Source organism: Hemibagrus wyckioides, linkage group LG12 (assembly GCF_019097595.1).
Source record: "Hemibagrus wyckioides isolate EC202008001 linkage group LG12, SWU_Hwy_1.0, whole genome shotgun sequence".
Classification (NCBI taxonomy): domain Eukaryota; kingdom Metazoa; phylum Chordata; class Actinopteri; order Siluriformes; family Bagridae; genus Hemibagrus; species Hemibagrus wyckioides.
The window spans coordinates 3,641,999-3,664,687 of NC_080721.1; the positions used below are offsets into that span (position 1 = coordinate 3,641,999).

Genomic DNA, 22,689 nt, shown 5'->3' on the forward strand with positions numbered 1-22,689 from the left:
CGTGCCACTTTTGGAAACCTTGGAGGATCAGAAAATTGTGATGAAGTCCTCAATAAAACTGTGTAGACATTTCTATCCCAAGGTTTCTAAGATTCTGAGTTCTGAGAAAACACTCCTTAGACAGAGATCCGAAGTACTCAGGGTTACGGCAAGAGCCTTTTATTCTTCTGGAGTTAATATCATTCCAGCATCCCATACGTGCAACGCTATACCTTGAGGGCTGAAAGAACTTAAACAAAAGAAACCAAAAAGGTACAGTTCACATATCAAGGATTTAAAAAAAAAAAAAAAAAAAAAAGGATGGAAAACATAATTTAGCAAAATCTTACATTGCAATCTATTTGTTAAAATTATTTAGAAAAACACATTGGAACAGAAGAACAGGATGGACGATATAAACAGACATGTATTGAGGCACTGGATAATAAACAATCAATGTTAAAGAGAAAGCACAGGTTACTGATTTAGTCCACGTCCATTACGTTTCCCCTTTCTGGCTTACTTAAGACACAAGGTGTATGTATGTACGCCACTGCTCTCTTCTTCTTCATCAACATCATCACAGTCATTATTCGAACATATAGAGATAGAGCAAGAGTACTGATAAAGAGCGAGGTGATATTAGGAGTCAGGCTACATGTGAGGGAAGGAGTTATATTCGTGTTTACGCAGTGGTATAAGGATTCGTCAAATAAACCGTGTTTAAATAGGTAGGCTAAAGCCGATGTGCAAACCAAAGGGTGACAGGATACAGGTGTATAGAGAGATATTTAGAATACAGGCCCAGGTTAAGACAGATAGGAGATGGGATTAAAAGGAGTGAGAATCAGCCCTAAGTTTACAAGTGCAACAAGTCCAGCAGGATATCTTAACCGTTTTAGAGCGATTCAAAGATTAAAGATCAGATGATTTTAAGTTTCAGAGGTCAGCCGGGTTAACGATGGTAAAATCAGAGTCCTTGCTGTTAGTGCTGCCCTCTTCTGGGCTGGATGATCCAGAGGTGGTTCCCATGAGAGGGTCCTGAAAGTCTGGCGTGCCGAAAACTCGCGCCTGCTTGAAGGGCAGAGCAATCTCACCCTCCGCTGGCTGAAGGTCCCCATCCTGTGAGATCAGAATGTAGTCATCCCAGTTCCTCGTCTCAGCAGTCTGGGGGTGTAATAAAAAAAAAAAAGAGAGAAAAAATATTTAACAACACTCACATGAATACTGAAAAAATAATAATAATAATCTATAAAAGCTATAAAAACTTCTTTAATGTGTTTAGCTGTTTATCTAAGATGCTGTTGATGTGTAGGATTTAATGAATTTGCCTGGTCTTACTGTAACTATACACCAGTGATCTCATTATACACTATATTGGCAAAAGTTTTGGGACACCCCCTCCAAATCATTGAAGAAGAGTTGAAGCTGTTATATCTGCAAAGGTTCGGACAACTCCATATTGCATTCATGTGCATGTAAAGGCAGACATCCCAAAACCTTTGGCAATATAGTGTACCCGAGACATAATTGAAGACATACGTGTGTGTGAGCGCTACATGTATACTCCTCTCTAACCTGTGGTTCTGTGGTATGTGCCCCCTCACTTGGCATAGTCGTCTTCATTTCTTTCTCTTGCTCAGAAAGGTGTCTGGTGTCCAGTTGAGGGCTTGGTTGAACAATTTCCGTATCCGTGTTGGCCATAGTTGTGGATCCATCCTGGCCTGTAGAGCAGTAGTGATCATCTGCTATTGTGATCTCCTCATTCTCCTCAGCCTCCAGCTGACTTTGATTAAAGCGCAGTGCTCCTTTTAAGATGTCCTTAATCTGTGGAGAGGCATAGAGTTTCAGTCTGCGTGAAACCTTCAGGAGGAGTTCGTGTATCAAAATGAGCGTATACGGCAGTCCCAAGCAGGATGTGCTGTGTATGATGAATTAGTACAAACCTGCTTAAGTCCAGCAAGTGATACCAGCACCTCATCCTCTTTTTGCAGATGCTCCTGCAGAATCACATCCTGAATCTTGCCTGTTCGTCATGTGAAAATATAAAGCTGTTACTTTTAATGTCGTACCTTCTACATGACATTCTGAAGGTGTGATGTTCGACTCACCAATGTGCACATTCATCATCTTGGCACAGTATTTGCTCATGGCCTCCAGATCATTGATCTGCCCCTGAAGTAAGGACACTTGGGCCTCCAACTCTTCCTGGAGACACACAGACACAAAGAACTTTACACGACCTACTTAGTAGTTCTTGATAAGACTTCTAGTTAATCAAAGTCTGGTAAAAGTGTATTGTGTATTTTCCATCTCTGTTGATTATAAATCTGCTTCAATTAATAAATATATCGATAGCTCGACTGTGGATTTGAGAAGGTCCACACCAACACGGTGGCTCACCAGGTCCTTTTTGCCTATGGATTTGCTGTGAGAACGTGAACGACTGATGTTGAAGAACAAATCTTTCTTCGTGGCTGAGAGAGGTGGTGATGATGTGCTCGACTCCCGCCCTTTGGAGGCAGGAAGAGGAGGGGATGACATGGCCTGGTCCCTTCCACCTGACAGACTCTCAACGCTTGGTGAGGAGCTAACCGTCCTGGAGGTCTGACCTGAAAAAAAAAAAATTGTTAGAGTGGAATGAGGGGAAACTCGGAAAGTAAGAAATCAGATATCACAGAGGTAAACTGTGGTGATAAATACACTAAATGACCAAAGGTATATGGACACTTTACCAGAATACATTATGAGGTTCTTCCCCAAACTGTTACCACATCTCTGTATCCTGTAACATTTGTCCAAACCCTGTTCCAGCACAAAGCCCCTGAGCTCCATGAAGACGTGGTGTAGAGTTTAAGGTTGGAGTGGAAGAACTAAAGTGTCCAGTACATAGCCCTGATTCTGACTGAACACCTTTGGGATGAACTGGAACACTGACTAAACCCCAGACCTCCTCAACATCAGAGTCTGATCTCACTAATGCTCTTGTATCTGAATGACCACTAATCCAACATCTAGTGGAGAACCTTCACAGAAAAGTGCAGCTAAATATAACAGCAGAGGAGAATAACTCTGGGTATTGTGTCTACAAAACACTTGGCCATATAGTATATTTGTGATATAATCCAAAACACAGAGACACTGAGGAGGAAGACATGCAACATTAAGCATACAGACAAATTGGAGAGTATTGCACCGTTTTACACTGACAATACGAAGCACTTTTGGCATATAAACGAACCAAACCGAACGCCGGCTAATTTACAACTGTAAGTCTGTGGGCCAATTAAAAACTTGTTAGCGTCAGTGGAAAGCCAATCGAAACGAGTTCACAATTTTTTTCCAGTCCCGTGATACCAACGTTGCCTTCAAAAAGCTAGGTGATTGTTCGGGCGTTTTTTGTTGCCACATTGGTGATGTGGGCGGTCTGTTCTATTTTTAGCCCAAGCTTGGTAGCATGACTTCCTACGACATGGAATGCTTGGCTTGGGTCAGTTCTTTGTAAGCAGTTTACATACACTTCGTATTGGGAATATCAGGGTGGCTGGATTTACTTTTATTTTTATTATTATTTCGCAATAAAATTTTCACCTTAAGAACCACTGTAGTTGCCTTGTAAAGGTATTCAACCCCCTTTAAAAGTCATCAAATTGGTCTGCATTTAAAAATGACCTTTCCACAGACGGTTCCAGTTAGTAGTTTTAGTGCAAACCAAAATGCCCTCAAAGCTTCAGGTTTACAGGTGAAATTTACTGCCCTAAGGAGGACACCGGTGGCTTACAAATGACTTATAGAAAGGTCACCACCTCTAGCTAAAGTCCCCCTTAATTCAGGTTCCATTAGTTTAAGAAAATAAAGATATAAAGAATAAAAGTAGTGATAAAATTATAAACATGAACAAAATAAAATAATATCCATGTATTTGGATGTCCCAGGCAGCACTGCTGAATTAGGAAATGGATGCTGCATGACACCACCCAGGAACTGTCCAGACACAGCAGAGCAGGAAGAGGACTGGTGAGGTCAACGGTCACTCTAAAGGAGTTCAGTGACTGGAGTGATAATATCATACACCTGACCTGTATGAGAGAGTGGCTGAAAAGAACACATCAAACCATGCCTGGAGTTCAGGGAACTGGACATCTTGTAAAAATTGAAGGACAGACAGATTGTACAAAACACAGGGAGCAGTACACAAGAAAACCTGCTTCGGAGACACCTTTCTGCAGGACAACAGTCTCAAACACAAGGTCAAAGCAACACAGGAGCAGAAAATGTACTGATTATTGTAATCATACTTTATTATCAGCTTATATTGTATGTTTGATTTGATTGAAAGGCAGTTTCTTCTATTAAACACCTGTATACAGGTAGACATGCAACTTAGCGATGCTGTACAGTGATGCATGCAAACACCACGAGGAAAGGAGGCAGCTAGACACTGAAGTACAGCGGCGTAACACAACATGGTAGCTAGAGGAAGAGAGTTACCTGGCATGTCAGATAGGATCTGGGTGGGAAGAGAGATCTGAGATACTCCAGGAGATCCTACATCTAACAGATATGGGGAATAAGGCTACTGTTCACACTGCGCACACCAAAATATACACCAGAGGTATGACTGCCCAGTGATAAATGTGCACTAATACGGCCAAAATGTTCTCCTGACCATCACACTATTGTTGTTATAATCAGCTCCACTTTGCTCTGAGGGATGTTGGATGAGTGGTCATTCAGATACAAGAGCATTAGTGAGATCAGACACTGATGTTCCAGTTCATTCTAAAGGTGTTCAGTCAGAGCTCTGTGCAGGACACTCCAGTTCTTCCAGTCCATCCTTCACACACCAAGGTCCAGTGAAATGCTAAAGGGCACAGAGACATTCTACACGTCTGACTTCTTCCAAATTTGCAGAACGTCTATGTATAGTGTGATGGTCAGACACACTTTTGGCCATATAGTGTACATTTCAGTGTGTGTGTGTGTCTAATAATCTGCAAGGAGTGTTTTTTCACCTTTACTAAGATGTACAGGCATGCTCTCAGATTTCAGCAGCCGCTGTTGTGCCACATGGATTTGCGTGCGAGAGGACACGGTGTTGGACGGCTGCTCAGCTGAAGCCTGAGGTGGCTGTGGAGATGGAGAAGACAACACTTCGCTGTTGAGTGGTGAGACACCACTGGCGCCACCACCTATGGGGGCAATGAGCTTCCTACCAAAGCTAAGCAGAGAGCTGGAGACCTTATTGATGTTGAGAGGAGCCACTTTGGTGCTGACAGAGCTAAAAACAGAGAGAGAGAGAGAGAGAACAATAAATAATAAATATGGATGCCTAAAGTGATTACCACAGACGCATATGTTTACTAAATTATAAGCAAAACCGTGCAGCAATTGTGTAATTGTGTGTCATTTACCATAATCCTACAACATGTAGTTATGTTGAACCTACCGTGACCTGTCCACCAAGTCAGTGCCGTGGTTTTTGTAGTACTCAAGGTTCTGCTGGAACTGATAGTTGACCGGCCTTGGATTATTCTGAAAGTAAAAGAAAGGTCACAACAGGTGAAAAAGTTCTGTATCCAATAATAATGACATTGTCAACCTTTTCTACAGCTTACTTTATAACAGAGTTACATTCTAGAACTTGCTCTTGCTGCCAAGACTTTAAGCTCATGCAGTAATCGACAAAATACCCAAAGCTGCAGATAACAGTTGTCACAGTCCTTGAAAAATAAAATAAATAAAACCATAGTGTGTGTGTGTTATCACGTAGGCATTTACACACCATCCGCGGAGTTCACTCATGCTACATACACTGTATTACCAAGTTTTGGGACACCCCTCCAAATCATTGCATTCAGGTCTTGGTATGAATGCTTCAGCTTCATACCAAGACATTTTGGACAGTTTCTTTGTGGGAACAGTTTGGGGATGACCCCTTCCTGTTCCAACATGACTGCACACCAGTGCACAAAGCAAGGTCCATAAAGACATGGATGAGTGAGTTTGGTGTGGAGGAACTTGACTGGCCTACACAGAGTCCTGACCTCAACCCCATAGAACACCTTTGGGATGAATTAGAGCAGAGACTGTGAGCCAGACCAAAACTGGGACGTCTGCCTTTACATGCACATGAATGTAATATGGAGTCGTCCTGCCCTTTGCAGCTATAACAGCTTCAACTCTTCACAAGGTGTGTTTATGGGAATTGTTGACCGTTCCTCTAGAAGAGCATTTGTGAGGTCAGGCACTGATGTTGGACGAGAAGGTCTGGCTCACAGTCTCCGTTCTAATTCATCCCAAAGGTGTTCTATGGGGTTGAGGTCAGAACTCTGGTCAGGCCAGTTAAGTTCCTCCACACCAAACTCACTCATCCATGTCTTTATGGACCTTGCTTTGGTCACTGGTGTACAGTCATGTTGGAACAGGAAGGGGTCATCCCCAAACTGTTCCCACAAAGCATGAAATTGTCCAAAATGTCTTGGTATGAAGCTGAAGCATTAAAAGTTCCTTTAAATGGAACTAAGAGGCTGAGCCCAACCCCTGAATTGAATGATTTGGAAGGGTGTCACAAAACTTTTGCCAATATAGTGTAAATCTCTCTCTGTCTTTCGGTGTCCTCTCCCTTCTCAAATCAGTCCTACTTTCCATCAGGAAGTGAAAACATTCTCAGCAGAACATGTACCTTTGGGTCTCTCAGGAACAGGGCTTTGTGCAGAAGAGCGTGAATATCTCCTACAGGTGGGTAATGCATCAGGAGGCCGAGACACGTCTGAAAGCTACTGGCAATCACTAAATACAGAACAAAGCGTTGCTTATTAGAAACACCTTAAATGTTCTTTTCTCTTCAATTAATTTTTAATGAGTAGTGTAACCACTAAACAGGAAATGGCACACAAATATGGCCTTTCTGCTTTACACTTAAACCTAGCGCTTGTCCGGCTCGGGATGATACAGCTGTGAAGTTTCCCTATATTTCAATTTAAACCCGAATAATGTTGCTGGAAGACACGAACATCTCAGTGTCACTGTTTAACGCTGTACAGATCTTGATCACATGCTTTCAGAGAAACTAAACAAGAAGTGCAAACAGTGAAACTGGTCCGGTTTCATTTATACAACAGAGTAGTGTGCCAACTGACTACTGCTTCGTTATGTTGATTTAAATATCGTCAGCGTCATGATTTATGTGTGCACAAAACTCACATGCGTCTCTGATGTAAAGCAGCATGGCTACAAACACATAATCCACCAGATCCAGAGTGATGCTGTCCGCCAGCAGTGCATCCCACACCACCAGCAGGTCCTGCAGAGGAAACTCCCTGCCAAATAACAGCCGGACCCAGCGACTTCAACACACACACACACGGTCAGTTACTATACGAACACCTTATTTCCTAATAATATACACATTCCCTAGTGTGCATGAGATCTGATTATTAAAATACATTTCTAGTGTGATCTGAACTCTTATACTTCTATTATTAATAATAATTAATCATTGATATCAGCAATTCAACTTCATTAATGTTTATTTTCAGTTTACCGATGTAGAAAATACAAGCATTTGCAACAGTTTACACAATCCAGTCTACTTCCTCCTGTAGTGAATCGTTATTGCATGAAATACCTGTAGGTTTGCTACAAAACTTAATTAATACCTCATGCCATGTTCAGAGCAAATGCTGGTAGATTGTTAGATTAACAGATTCATACTCCAGACTAATGCACACATTCTGCTTACATGTAAACACAGACAACATTACACACAGATTACAACTAACACAAATTTAGTAGAATAACATTACTGACTCCTTTAGTCCCTAAATTACATGCATTTTTTTTCTGATGTGCGCACACAAACATTAGCACATACACTTTATTGGCAAAAGTTTTGGGACGTCTGCCCTTCTGAGAAGGCTTTCCACAAGGTTTAAGGAATTTTTGACCATTCCTGTAGAAGCACTTTTGTGACATCAGGCACAGATGTTGGACAAGAATGCCTGTAGAGGTGTCAAACCTATCACGGTACCACGCTGGAATTCACTGAGCTCCTGAGAGCGACCCGTTCTTTCACAAATGTTTGTAGAAGCAGTCTGCATGCCTAGGTGCTGGATTTTATACACCTGGACGTGATTGGAACACCGGAATTCAATGCGTCCCAAAACTTTTGGCAATATAGTGTATGTTTTCTATTGTGTGTATGAGTCCTGTAACTGTGTGCACTTACATGCCGTATATCTGAGGTGCGATCTCCAGGCGGTTCAGGTGCATGTACAGTTCAATATCATGCTTTTTTACCAGCTGGTCTTGAATTCGGTTTACTTTGGTCACAATGGCCACAGACGGACCGCTGTCCTGGGGTCTGGCAAAGGGAATGCTGGTCAGCATCTCTTCTTTTCCCTGCAACATCAACACAATGTTCAGACATCATCAATACAACACAACATGTAGAGTTGGGGGAGGAAGTGAAAGGCGGGGTCGGGACACACCTTGCGCACCTCCCGCTCAAAACTGGAGAACCAGGGCTCTGCTGTTTCCATGAGCTGTGAGAACATGGCACTGCAGAATGAAAGCAGATGAAAGTTCATGAGGGACGGATGGATCGACAACCCAAACCGAACGCTGTTCCAAAACAGAAATAGTTACTCACTATGCGTCATGCTCATGAAACGTTGGATCCAGCAACGCTTTCATCTCCTCGCTGTAAAACAACATAATTAATATATTTACAATAAACAAATGGTACATATACGGGCAAAGAACTGTGTAACGTGTAGAAGAACATCTTGTCTGGCCACAAATCTGCTATTATTGGAATGTGAATGCTGAGTGCTGGAGAAGCGCTGAGTTTAAAGAAGAGGGTGTGGCTTGACACAGTGGGCGGGACTAACCTGGGAGTGCCGGTCTCACTGGCATGTTGAAATGCCTGATGATCAGAGTGTAAAACAAATACTATCGGAGCCAACAACTCATGCATACCCTGAACAGATAGAGGAATAATTAAGTCAGAAAGTTAGAAAACAAATAAAAACAAAAAAAAATTATATAGATGTAAGAGGACAGGACTTCAGCGGACACCATGCGTGAATCACAGCACCTGCTTATAGAGTAACTGCTCATTTTCTCGAGCATAGCAGAAGAGAATATCGGTCAGTTTAGTCCGTACACCCTCCTCCTGGAAATACCGCATCTCTGGAAACCTGGACAGATTCAAAAAAAGGACACTGCTTAATAAACTGCCCTAGTATTATTAAAATTTAACATTATTTTCAAGGCATTTCAATAAATCTTGAGGGGTGTTCCCAGTCTGCAGTGGTCAGTATCTATCAAAAGTATCCTGTAAGTATCCTTTAAGCCCATGGAGCCTCCACCTCACAACTTAGAGGACGCTGCTGCTAACATCTTGGTGTCACAGCAACGCAATATTAAACAGGTGGTCATAATGTTATGCCTGAGCAGTGTATATGTATATTGTATTAGCCTACTTTAGTATGGTTCTACAACATTCTGCTTCTTCCGTAATGCAGATTTAAGCTGAACACCAAACGTCTGTGAACTTGCCAGAACATGGCTTCATGACGTCACACTTCAGGAACTGACATGTTTCTTCCTAAAATGCTGCAGCATGCAGATTGAACTGATGGCTTGAGGTGCTGCTTGAGCAGGTAGAAGGAAACTGCTCGAAACTTTCACAAAGAGGTCTGTGCATAAACCTAAACCTGCACTGTTCTGTACTGTCCAGGATTTATTTAAAAAACAGAGTCCATGAGTGAGTGTGTGGGAGAGTTACTGCTTCACACGCTTACGTTCTCAGCACGTCCTGCTTGATCATTCCCCTCAACTCTTTATCCTGGAAGAACTTGTTCCACAGACTCTGGAAAAAGAATAAACATGGTGTTTAATCCATAGGCTTCCATTTGGGAAAAACTCAGCTAGAAATGTGTCTCACCCCCTCATCCTGAGACAGCGGGTTGTTGACCACCAGGTCCTGCTGGCCTGCAGCTTTGCGTGGGTTTGTGATGTGCTGGAAGGAAGGAAGGAAGGAAGGAAGGAAGGAAAGATACGGTTTCAGATACAGCTTCAGTGTCATGAAGGATCACACATGTTCACGTGTGCACACACTCACCCTCTCTTTGATCTGCTCATATTCATGTCGATGCTCCTTGGTCTTTTTGATCCACTGGCTCTTATCCTCAGGCAGGATATCTAAGTAGAGCTAAAACACCACACTGATTAATCCAGGGCATGCGAGTCACACACACATTCATATGATCACCACTTTACGGTGCATTATATGGTGCATTACAGCATCACTGCTCATGCAGCTTCATACCTTCCAGCATATACTGCGAAACCGGCTGCTCCTTAACTGACCGTTAATGCCTGCCTGCCTGATCCGGGCCAGATAATTACTGTTCTGGAACAAGTCATCCCACTCTTTTCTAAACAGTGATAAAGATATAACACCACACACGCACACATACACACACTATTATAAAACTAAATGTAAATGATTTTTATGCTAGTAAATATGTAATAATGCTAACAGTTAAAGACCTGTAGGACTGAAAGGTCGACTCAGCAACACTGTTTGGAACGTCTCCTTATAAAAAGGAAAAGAAATTTAGAGGAAAAGGTTAGAAGACGAGAAACACAGAACCTTTCCAGAACATTACTCCTATTTTTTTTTTTTTTACACATAATTAGCATTTGACACACATGGACATGGACAGCACATGGACAGCTGAGTACTGAGAGCAAAATGTTTGTTTTGGTTTAGTTGTGATAGAGGATGTAAGTGAGTTTGGTGTTGAGGAACTTCATAGAGTCCTGACCTCAACCCTATAGAACACCTTTGGGATGAATTAGAGCGGAGACTCTGAGCCAGACCTTCTCTTCCATCAGTGCCTGACCTCACAAATGTGCTTCTAGAGGAACGGTCAAAAATTTCCTATAAACACACTCCTAAACCTTGCGGAAAGCCTTACCAGAAGAGTTGAAGCTGTTATAGCTGCAAAAGGACAGGACAACTCCATATTACATTCATGTGCATGTAAAGGCAGACGTCCCAGTTTTGCCCTGGCTCACAGTCTCCGTTCTAATTCATCCCAAAGGTGTTCTATCAGGTTGAGGTCAGGACTCTGTGCAGGCCAGTCAAGTTCCTCCACACCAAACTCACTCATCCATGTCTTTATGGACCTCGCTTTGTGCACTGGTGTGCAGTCATGTTGGAACAGGAAGGGGTCATCCCCAAACTGTTACCACAAAGCATGAAATTGTCCAAAATGTCTTGAAGCATTAAGAGTTCCTTTCACTGGAACTAAGGAGCCGAGTCCAACCCCTGAATTCAGTGATTTGGAGGGGTGTCCCAAAACATTTGTCACTAATTACATTAATCTACCTTCCATTATAAAACTAGTCCAATATAATATTCTTATAAACTGAAAGAAAGACTGTGTGAGAGGAAACTAAGCTCGAAATAAAAATAAGTGGAATCAAAGGTCAGGTTTATTTTGTCTACTAAAAGCCGTCACACTACGTTAAACAAGTTACATCTGCCTAGAAGTGAGGATGAAATGACCACTACTGAGATGATCTGACCCACAGCGTTCTTTTACTCACGGGGGATGTTTTGATTATAGTTGTGCAGAGGGTCATAACCGGTTTCCTGCTCTTCTATCTGCAGCGGGTGTCTGGGTTCAAAGCTTGGGTGCTGCATGACCTGTCAAAGATCACAGATGGACAGGTCACTCACAACGAGACACTTGTAGAAAGCACCACAACAGAAGATTTTTGCCCAAAACTTGTTGTTTGGTACTAAGGTATAAATGATCTTAATCTTCATCATAATAATAAAGTACTCACTCCAGCTCGGCAGAGATCTGACCACAGCGTAGATCACAGTCCTGTCAGTGTTTAATCTGAGAACAAGAAACAACAAAACATTAAAAAATAGTGTCGGAAATCAATCCGTAGACTTTCATACCCTTATAAGTTTGTAAAGACAAGCACACATCTTCCACCTGAGAGCAGGGTCACTAAAAGCTGGACCATGTTTCTAAATAAAACTGGATCAGATTTGGACAGGAAGTCCATTTCATTCATTACTAACACCTTTATATAGTAGAGCTGAGCCACACATGCTAATCCTGCTTCAAGCTCTAGAGCGTCTGAAAGGTTTAATACGAGTCTGACATCAGAACAGCTCTGTTCCCTCTGTTCATAACACCAGGACGGTATTATTCATCCAGAACAACAAACATCCACCAACATTAATACAGAAAACTCTCATTATAGTGTCCTATACACACTGAGACGCTCTGTAACACACACTGTTAAACACTGAGACACACACTGTGACACACTGAGACACACTGTAACATACACTGAAACACACAGTCACACACTGAAACACACAGTCACACACTGAAACACACTGAGACACACAGTCACACACTAATATACTGTAACACACGGTCACGCACTGTAACACACTGTAATATACTGTAACACACAGTCAAACACTGTAACACACTGTAATATACTGTAACACACGGTCACGCACTAACACACTAACACACGGTCACGCACTAACACACTGTAACACACGGTCACACACTAACACACTGTAATATACTGTAACACAGTCACACACTAACACACTGTAATATACTGTAACACAGTCACACACTAACACACTGTAATATACTGTAACACACAGTCACGCACTAATATACTGTAACACAGTCACGCACTGTAACACACTGTAATATACTGTAACACACAGTCACACACTGTAATATACTGTAACACACAGTCACACACTAACACACTGTAATATACTGTAACACAGTCACGCACTGTAATATACTGTAACACACAGTCACGCACTGTAACACACTAATATACTGTAACACACAGTCACACACTGTAACACACTGTAATATACTGTAACACACAGTCACACACTAACACACTGTAATATACTGTAACACACAGTCACGCACTGTAACACACTGTAATATACTGTAACACAGTCACACACTGTAATATACTGTAACACACAGTCACACACTGTAATATACTGTAACACACAGTCACACACTAACACACTGTAATATACTGTAACACACAGTCACGCACTGTAACACACTGTAATATACTGTAACACACAGTCACACACTGTAATATACTGTAACACACAGTCACGCACTGTAATATACTGTAACACACAGTCACGCACTGTAACACACTGTAATATACTGTAACACACAGTCACACACTGTAACACACTGTAATATACTGTAACACACAGTCACACACTAACACACTGTAATATACTGTAACACACGGTCACGCACTGTAACACACTGTAATATACTGTAACACACGGTCACGCACTGTAACACACTGTAATATACTGTAACACACAGTCACACACTAACACACTGTAATATACTGTAACACACAGTCACACACTGTAACACACTGTAATATACTGTAACACACGGTCACGCACTGTAACACACTGTAATATACTGTAACACACAGTCACACACTGTAATATACTGTAACACACAGTCACACACTGTAACACACTGTAATATACTGTAACACACGGTCACACACTGTAATATACTGTAACACACAGTCACACACTGTAACACACTGTAATATACTGTAACACACGGTCACGCACTGTAACACACTGTAATATACTGTAACACACAGTCACACACTGTAATATACTGTAACACACAGTCACACACTGTAACACACTGTAATATACTGTAACACACGGTCACACACTGTAATATACTGTAACACACAGTCACACACTGTAACACACTGTAATATACTGTAACACACGGTCACGCACTGTAACACACTGTAATATACTGTAACACACGGTCACGCACTGTAACACACTGTAATATACTGTAACACACAGTCACGCACTGTAACACACTGTAATATACTGTAACACACGGTCACGCACTGTAACACACTGTAATATACTGTAACACACAGTCACGCACTGTAACACACTAATATACTGTAACACACAGTCACACACTGTAACACACTAATATACTGTAACACACGGTCACGCACTGTAACACACTGTAATATACTGTAACACACGGTCACACACTAATATACTGTAACACACAGTCACACACTGTAACACACTGTAATATACTGTAACACACGGTCACACACTGTAACACACTGTAATATACTGTAACACACGGTCACGCACTGTAACACACTGTAATATACTGTAACACACAGTCACGCACTGTAACACACTGTAATATACTGTAACACACAGTCACACACTAACACACTGTAATATACTGTAACACACGGTCACGCACTGTAACACACTGTAATATACTGTAACACACGGTCACACACTGTAACACACTGTAATATACTGTAACACACGGTCACACACTGTAACACACTGTAATATACTGTAACACACAGTCACGCACTGTAACACACTGTAATATACTGTAACACACAGTCACGCACTGTAACACACTAATATACTGTAACACACAGTCACACACTGTAACACACTGTAATATACTGTAACACACGGTCACGCACTGTAACACACTGTAATATACTGTAACACACGGTCACACACTAATATACTGTAACACACAGTCACACACTGTAACACACTGTAATATACTGTAACACACGGTCACACACTGTAACACACTGTAATATACTGTAACACACTGTAATATACTGTAACACACAGTCACGCACTGTAACACACTGTAATATACTGTAACACGGTCACGCACTGTAACACACTGTAATATACTGTAACACACGGTCACACACTAATATACTGTAACACACAGTCACACACTGTAACACACTGTAATATACTGTAACACACGGTCACACACTGTAACACACTGTAATATACTGTAACACACTGTAATATACTGTAACACACAGTCACGCACTGTAACACACTGTAATATACTGTAACACGGTCACGCACTGTAACACACTGTAATATACTGTAACACACGGTCACACACTAATATACTGTAACACACAGTCACACACTGTAACACACTGCAATATACTGTAACACACTGTAACATACTGTAACACACTGTCACACACTCACACACTAACACATTGTCACACCTCAACACACTGTCACACACTGTAATATACTGTAACACCTCAACACTGTAATACACTGTAACACACGAACATCACACACTGTAATATACTGTAACACCTCAACACTGTAATACACTGTAACACACGAACATCACACACTGTAATATACTGTAACACCTCAACACTGTAATACACTGTAACACACGAACATCACACACTGTAATATACTGTAACACCTCAACACTGTAACACACTGTAACACACAAACATCACACACTGTAATATACTGTAACACCTCAACACTGTAATACACGAACATCACACACTGTAATATACTGTAACACCTCAACACTGTAATACACTAACACACGAACATCACACACTGTAATATACTGTAACACCTCAACACTGTAATACACTAACACACGAACATCACACACTGTAATATACTGTAACACCTCAACACTGTAACACACGAACATCACACACTGTAATATACTGTAACACCTCAACACTGTAACACACGAACATCACACACTGTAATATACTGTAACACCTCAACACTGTAATACACGAACATCACACACTGTAATATACTGTAATACCTCAACACTGTAATACACGAACACACGAACATCACACACTGTAATATACTGTAATACCTCAACACTGTAATACACGAACACACGAACATCACACACTGTAATATACTGTAATACCTCAACACTGTAATACACTAACACACGAACATCACACACTGTAATATACTGTAACACCTCAACACTGTAATACACTAACACACGAACATCACACACTGTAATATACTGTAATACCTCAACACTGTAATACACTAACACACGAACATCACACACTGTAATATACTGTAACACCTCAACACTGTAATACACTAACACACGAACATCACACACTGTAATATACTGTAACACCTCAACACTGTAATACACTAACACACGAACATCACACACTGTAATATACTGTAACACCTCAACACTGTAATACACTAACACACGAACATCACACACTGTAATATACTGTAACACCTCAACACTGTAATACACTAACACACGAACATCACACACTGTAATATACTGTAACACCTCAACACTGTAATACACTAACACACGAACATCACACACTGTAATATACTGTAACACCTCAACACTGTAATACACTAACACACGAACATCACACACTGTAATATACTGTAACACCTCAACACTGTAATACACTAACACACGAACATCACACACTGTAATATACTGTAACACCTCAACACTGTAATACACTGTAACACACGAACATCACACTGTCACACACTGTAATATACTGTAACACTGTCACACCTCATCACACTGTCACACACTAACACTGTCACACCTCAACACTGTAACACACTGTCACACCTCAACACTGTAACACACTAACATCACACTGTTACACAACAGAGACACACTATATGAGCCATCTTTCTGATAGGAGGGATTTGTGTAAGTACAGCACAGTGTATGGAGTTTCATAAGGACAGAAAAGTAATTCAGTAACAAAGAAAACACTTTATTTTGCCCAGACACTTCGCTGCTGAGGTCAACACTGTCCAGTGACCCTGTTACTGTGTCTATAAATAAGACCTTTACCATAAAAGTGACCTTCACATAATTATTACACAATACACAACACTGCAACAACAACAACTTAGTGACTGAAAAATGGACGCTTAAATGGAGGTATATTTATATATTGTATCTTATTATCAGTTTATAATAAAACCAAATATACCATTCTACATACACCGAACACAGATTAAAAAAACAAGCACCTTTTATTACACGGCTGTTTAACCTCAAATAATTGAATTAATAGAAAATGAATAAATATATAAAGAAAATAATGTCATTAATTCAATAATTTCGTAGACAATAGAAGGCTTAGAGTTATCTCAGACTGCTCGTGTGTAAAGATCATCTCGATACATAGGAACAACATGAGGTGTGCGTCATCACAGTTCACTCAAAGCCACACACACACGCAATTTCACTGTTCCCTTCACAGCAGAATAGGGGAACTTGGTCACTATGCATATGTAATAATATAACCACATTAATTACACATTTAAAGAGCTCCTCCAGTGTGAATAAGAACCAGATGATCCGTGATCCTGCCTAAAATTGTGTTGGTCCCCCTTTTTGCTGTCAAAACAGCCTTGACCCATCGAGGCATGGACTCCACTATATCCCTGAAAGTGTGTGCTGTGGTATCTGGCACCAAGATGTTAGCAGCAGATCCTTTAAGTCCTGCAAGTTGTGAGGTGGGGCCTCCATGGGCTTAAATGATACTTTTGATAGATACTGACCACTGCAGACCGGGAACACCCCACAAGAGCTGCAGTTTTGGAGATGCTCTGATCCAGTGGTCTATCCATCACAATTTGGCCATTTTGGTCAAACTCACTCAAATCCTTACGCTTGTCCATTTTTCCTGCTTCTAACACATCAACTTTGAGGACTTGCTGCCTAATATATCCCACCTACTAACAGGTGCCATGATGAGGAGATCATCAGCCTTATTCACTTCACCTCTCACTGCTCACAATGTTATACCTGATCGGTGTATATACAATTAACGCAAACAGACCACCTCCAGTGCGACCCTGAGCTCATGGTAACGTGGGTGAACATGTGTGTGATGCTCTCAGGTTCTCATCCCAAGTGTAGTAACGCCTCATTCCAGGAACAGGCTCCAGATCCTCTGTGACTGAGCTGAGATGTATGGTGATGATGATAAACGAACATAAAATCAGTATAAATGTGAAGCTCTTCAGTAGCTTTACTCCTGAAAGGGTATGAAAAATTCATGTGGAGCGCAAAACTGTGGAGTCTGGGGTCCTTTCACATTTTCAAAAAACGGCAGAAATTAAATAAGATATTTGGTTAGGATATTAACGTGAACCTTATTTACCTCTAGAACTACTCTTTTCCTGCTGCGTTTGCTCTTTAAAAAGCAGGAGGTCATGTTGGCAGATTTTCAAGTGACATGTGACACTACTGGTTGGTTGGACGGCAGATTGGATCTTTAAAAGGCTGTAATTTTTACACCCAGGTACCAGACACATCATAAACACACACACACTTTCTTCAGTGTGCTTTACCTCTCTATTCACGATGTTTAAACCTCATCACGAATCACATGCTCTGTAACAACACAGAGTACTTTAACGTTGTATATTTTATCAACGCGTGATTCAACAGACTGCATAAGAAAAAGAATCTGGGTTATACATCATAACATTTTTGCTAGAAGGAGTTTTTAAAGCAGAAGGCTATAGGGATTAAAGAAAATACTTCCCATAAGCAGTCTTTCACATGAGCTACACACGCGCGTACTAGCCAGTGCTAATCTCTCTCTCTCTTTCACACACGCACACACAGAGAGAGAGAGAGAGAGAGAGAGAGAGGGAGGGAGGGAGGGAGAGAGACAGAGAGAGAGAGAGAAAGAGAGCAAAGTCTCTTGGCTGCTTTAAGCATTTCCAAGTTAAATAAATCAGTGCAGTGACAGAAGTGGACACAGGATTCAACACCGTGTCTGAGCTGCCCCGGACTTTCACAGCACAACAAGCTGACAAACAGTAAAATGGGAGATAAAAAAAGCCCCATGCTGCCCTGAGTCACACCAGCAGAGCTGCCGGGGTTTATATAAAGTCTCCAACCTGCATTTAGTTGAGTCGATTCACTGATTCACAGATTCACCAACTCACTGATCCACCGAATTCAGTGATTCACCAATTCACAGACTCTCAAATACACCGATTCTCAGATCCACCGATGTACTTATCCACAGATGTACTGAATCACAGATTCATCGATTCACTGATTCACCTACTCACTGATTTACTGATTCTCTGATCCACCGATTCACAGATCCCCCGATTCACCTATTCACTGCTTCACCTACTCCAGATTCACCAATTTACTGATCCACAGATTCTCAGATCCACAGATTCTCAGATCCACAGATTCTCAGATCCACCAATTCACTGATCCACAGATCTATCGATTCACAGATCCACCTATTCAACAATGCATTGATTCACCAATGTACTGATTCACAGATTCTCAGAGCCACCAATTCACTGATCCACCAATTCACTGATTCTCAAATCCAGCAATTCACCAATTCAGTGATCCACCGATTCTCAGATCCACCGATTCACTGATCAATCAATTCACAGATTCACCTACTCACTGATTCACAGATGTACTGATTCTCAGATCCACCAATTCACTGATTCACAGATTTACCTATTCACCGATTTACTGATTAGTGATACTCACTAATTCACCAATTCACAGATTCTCAGATCCACCAATTCACTGATCCACCGATTCCAGGCAGTCAACACCAAAAGATCGATTTCACACACATTACTCATCAAGAAACACACAGTTAGCATCATTATTTTAGATTAGTGAGACAGCGAGCAGATGTTGTATGAACAAAAAAATGGTAAATAAATGAATTTAACGTAATAAATAAATAAATAAATAAATAAATATGTAAACACAGTCACTGCGTGTTCATTTGGATTTCTACAAGCTTTTAAAAATATTCTCATGCTGGTACAGCTTACATGATAAATATTATTATCCTGAAATATACAACATAATAAAATAATATGTTTATTATATATTAAATACAATTAATAAGTAATAAGCACTAATCCATACTGAAACTCACTGCTATTTATACTATAGAATTTTTATAGATCTGTTATAAGCTCACTATGTACTCTTTCAGAAAGCATTTAATTCAAGTTATTGTTATTAAAGATGCTTCTATTTTCCTGAAGGATCAGGTACTTATTTTTTCTCGTCACCTGAGACTCGTTTATAGACGTTGTTAAAAAAGAAAGACGCATTTTCTTTCCCACATGACCGTATCACTGCGCTTCATTTCATCCCAAACTTAAAGCAGGTGCTGTAGGCCATGCGTTTCAGTTCTCGTCACACTGGGTCTTCAGAGTTCACGTTGCTCTGCTTGTAGATGAGAAAGAAGGAACTGAGAAAACAGCGTGCTGCAGAAATAAACGTCCCGGAAGACAAGCAACAAAACAACAACCTTAACCAACCAGCTCCTGTTTAGACCCCAGACTGGGAGTTAAATAAACTAACATGTCTTACCTTCATCAGCGGGTTACAGAGCGGCCATCACATGACCCTGAGGAATTCCAGCAGAGACGGAGATTACTGTATAATATCTGGGAGCTGATAAAATCTTTATGTCTCACACACACACACAGACTATTCTGAGATCTGATCACAAATCCAGAGGTAATTCAGTCTGTGTGCCAGATATTTTAAATGCATTTCAGCAGGAGCTTGTTTCTACATTCCACTGAGAGAAGAGACGAATCACAAATAAACACCACCACCACACCTGACATTTTTTTCTTGCTTGATTTTTTGTGGGCGTGTCAAGAGGTGGGTCACGTGACCCCAAAACTCTTACGTCACCAAGAAATCACCAAATCTCAAAGGCAACACCATTACAAATACACCCAAACTGATGAATACGGAAGGATGTTAGGATGTAAAGATCTTCGTGCTAAGATCACTCTAGAATCATGTCGCAGTGTGAAGTGGATGAGGAAATGAATTTCTTTGACTCTTATATCACAGATTAGAGCTCTGAAGTGAACACAATGACGCCTTTATGACTATGCGCGCTTTAACCTTTGTTAAAGACGAAATATATATATATATATATATATATATATATATATATATATATATATATATATAAAATAATAATAAACACCACATAAAGGCAGTGTTTAAGTAATAAACATATCACCTGAGTCTCATTACCGAACCGTGCGCTTTAATCACGGTGTTAAACAGGTCGAATATTAGCTGTGTCTCACACACATACACACACGCCATGACACCAATATCTGTGTTATTCCTACAGCATCTAGGACACACACACACCATGATTTCAAGAGTTTTACCTGCAAACCTTCATGCAGGTCTTTCCATTCTGCAGGCTGCATGTAAACACAGGAGCGGGACTCAGTACAGGAGGAAGTGCTGCGCGCACACGTGACACGAGACCGGAAGTCGAGGTGACACTGCCAGAGACGTTGAATTTTTTATTTTATTTTTTTCAGAATAAAAGAGAGCCTTGTCACTACTCGATCCGGGTTTTGTATTAAACGCGTCTACTCCTTGTCTGAAGTATGACGATACTTGTAATACTGTCGCTACAATACTGCTAACATTATAGCGTTAGGATGGCAGCAAGTTTCGCGCATGCGCAGGACACGAACCCGAGGTTCCGCGCATGCGCAGAGCAAATCGCCTTGAGTAGTGGCAGTTCTAATACTACTAATAATATAATGTTATAATGTGTTCTCTCTCTCTCTCTCTCTCTCTCTCTCTCTCACTTTCTTAAAGATATCAGAATTTATATGAACTCTTTGTCGACTTCCTGTAACAGAGAAGCTGCCAAAAACAAAGGATGCTCGCAATTTAATGTTTTTATGTCATTTTTATTTATTTATTTATTTATTTATTTATTTATTTATTTATTTGTGTATTCATTTGTTTATTTACTTACTTTTTTAGTTTATTTTTAAATTTATTTATTTTTATTCATTTGTTTGTTTGTTTTGTTTCGTTTACTGACAGAATACTGTGGAGTTTTTGGCAGCAATTTCGCACATGCGCAGTACAAATCGTAGTAGTAGCGACAACTCTATCCGCGCCCCGTGTCAGATTTGTACTACGCATGCGCAGTACAAGACAGATAGATAGATAGATAGATAGATAGATAGATAGATAGATAGATAGATAGATAGATTCCATATTAAATACAAGCTAGTGTATTAAACAGAAGAAACACCAGTAGATATGGCTAGGTGGACAGTGGCTCCTCCTCTCCCCCTGCCAGCATTATCGATGGACACTCGTACCTTCACTGATATTAGCTGAAGTGAGATGTCAGGGGGCAGATCATTTGCATAATTGTCACAGGTTCAGTGATTTTATTGTTTGTCATGACAGACTGAGCTCCTGTGTGCTAGCTAGTTGACATTCATCTGAAATAAAATGATGTAAGTTTAGCTAGAGAACGTAAACACCTGGCAAACATCAGTCAGCATCACTCAACACCAGATGTTTTTGACCTTCAAATGACTTTTATATAAATTATTAATCATAAAAAAAAACCTTAACTGAGATATTAGGGTCAACAGAACTTGTGATTAATAGGAATTATTCCCAAATATTTGTCCCGCCTGTTTCATTCACTAACATGGGAAAGGGTGGGGTTAAAAACTGTACTGAAGATAGCCACTAGAGGGCGTTAGAGACATTTGCCTTTTCTTTCGATTCCCGGTTACAACATCCCTTTACCCTTTACACCACTAACTCCAGAGAGTTGTTTTGTTTGTTTGTTTGTTTGTTTTTTCAGAAATCTAATTGAATTGTCAATATCACAAGCACAGGATTCTTATTTAAGCTCCTAGCA

The 22,689-nt window shown here is 40.7% G+C and overlaps 1 protein-coding gene across 5 annotated transcripts; it reads right to left on the minus strand.

Moving 5' to 3' along the window:
• Positions 1–127: 127 nt before the first annotated feature.
• Positions 128–21,430, minus strand: tbc1d5 (TBC1 domain family, member 5). Of its 5 annotated transcripts, XM_058404902.1 has the most exons (24): positions 21,170–21,426; positions 20,340–20,376; positions 11,848–11,903; positions 11,605–11,704; positions 10,540–10,585; positions 10,316–10,424; positions 10,109–10,198; positions 9,932–10,006; positions 9,789–9,856; positions 9,080–9,182; positions 8,874–8,962; positions 8,633–8,683; positions 8,472–8,541; positions 8,210–8,382; positions 7,186–7,328; positions 6,665–6,771; positions 5,429–5,514; positions 4,995–5,260; positions 4,471–4,533; positions 2,383–2,591; positions 2,091–2,187; positions 1,926–2,005; positions 1,558–1,806; positions 128–1,146 (listed from the first exon to the last, which is right to left on the minus strand). In XM_058404902.1, exons 4-24 carry the CDS (start codon positions 11,699–11,701, stop codon positions 919–921), a joined length of 2,499 nt encoding a protein of 832 aa, XP_058260885.1. In that variant the 5' UTR covers positions 11,702–11,704; positions 11,848–11,903; positions 20,340–20,376; positions 21,170–21,426; the 3' UTR covers positions 128–918. The 5 variants fall into 5 exon arrangements, with proteins under 5 accessions (XP_058260885.1, XP_058260884.1, XP_058260886.1 ...); XM_058404901.1 differs by lacking the exon at positions 20,340–20,376; XM_058404903.1 differs by lacking the exons at positions 20,340–20,376; positions 21,170–21,426 and adding an exon at positions 20,036–20,132.
• Positions 21,431–22,689: the final 1,259 nt, after the last annotated feature.

What these genes read in the sequence shown, in the direction of transcription:
- tbc1d5 (XM_058404901.1), bottom strand. Translation starts at nt 11,701, where the DNA reads ATGCAGCACCCAAGCTTTGAACCCAGACACCCGCTGCAGATAGAAGAG. An exon ending in ATGAGCAGATCAAAGAGAGG is followed by an intron (nt 10,007 to 10,108) that starts GTGAGTGTGTGC and finishes CCTTCCTTCCAG; the next exon opens with CACATCACAAACCCACGCAA. An exon ending in GATCCTATCTGACATGCCAG is followed by an intron (nt 2,592 to 4,470) that starts GTAACTCTCTTC and finishes TTTTTTTTTCAG; the next exon opens with GTCAGACCTCCAGGACGGTT.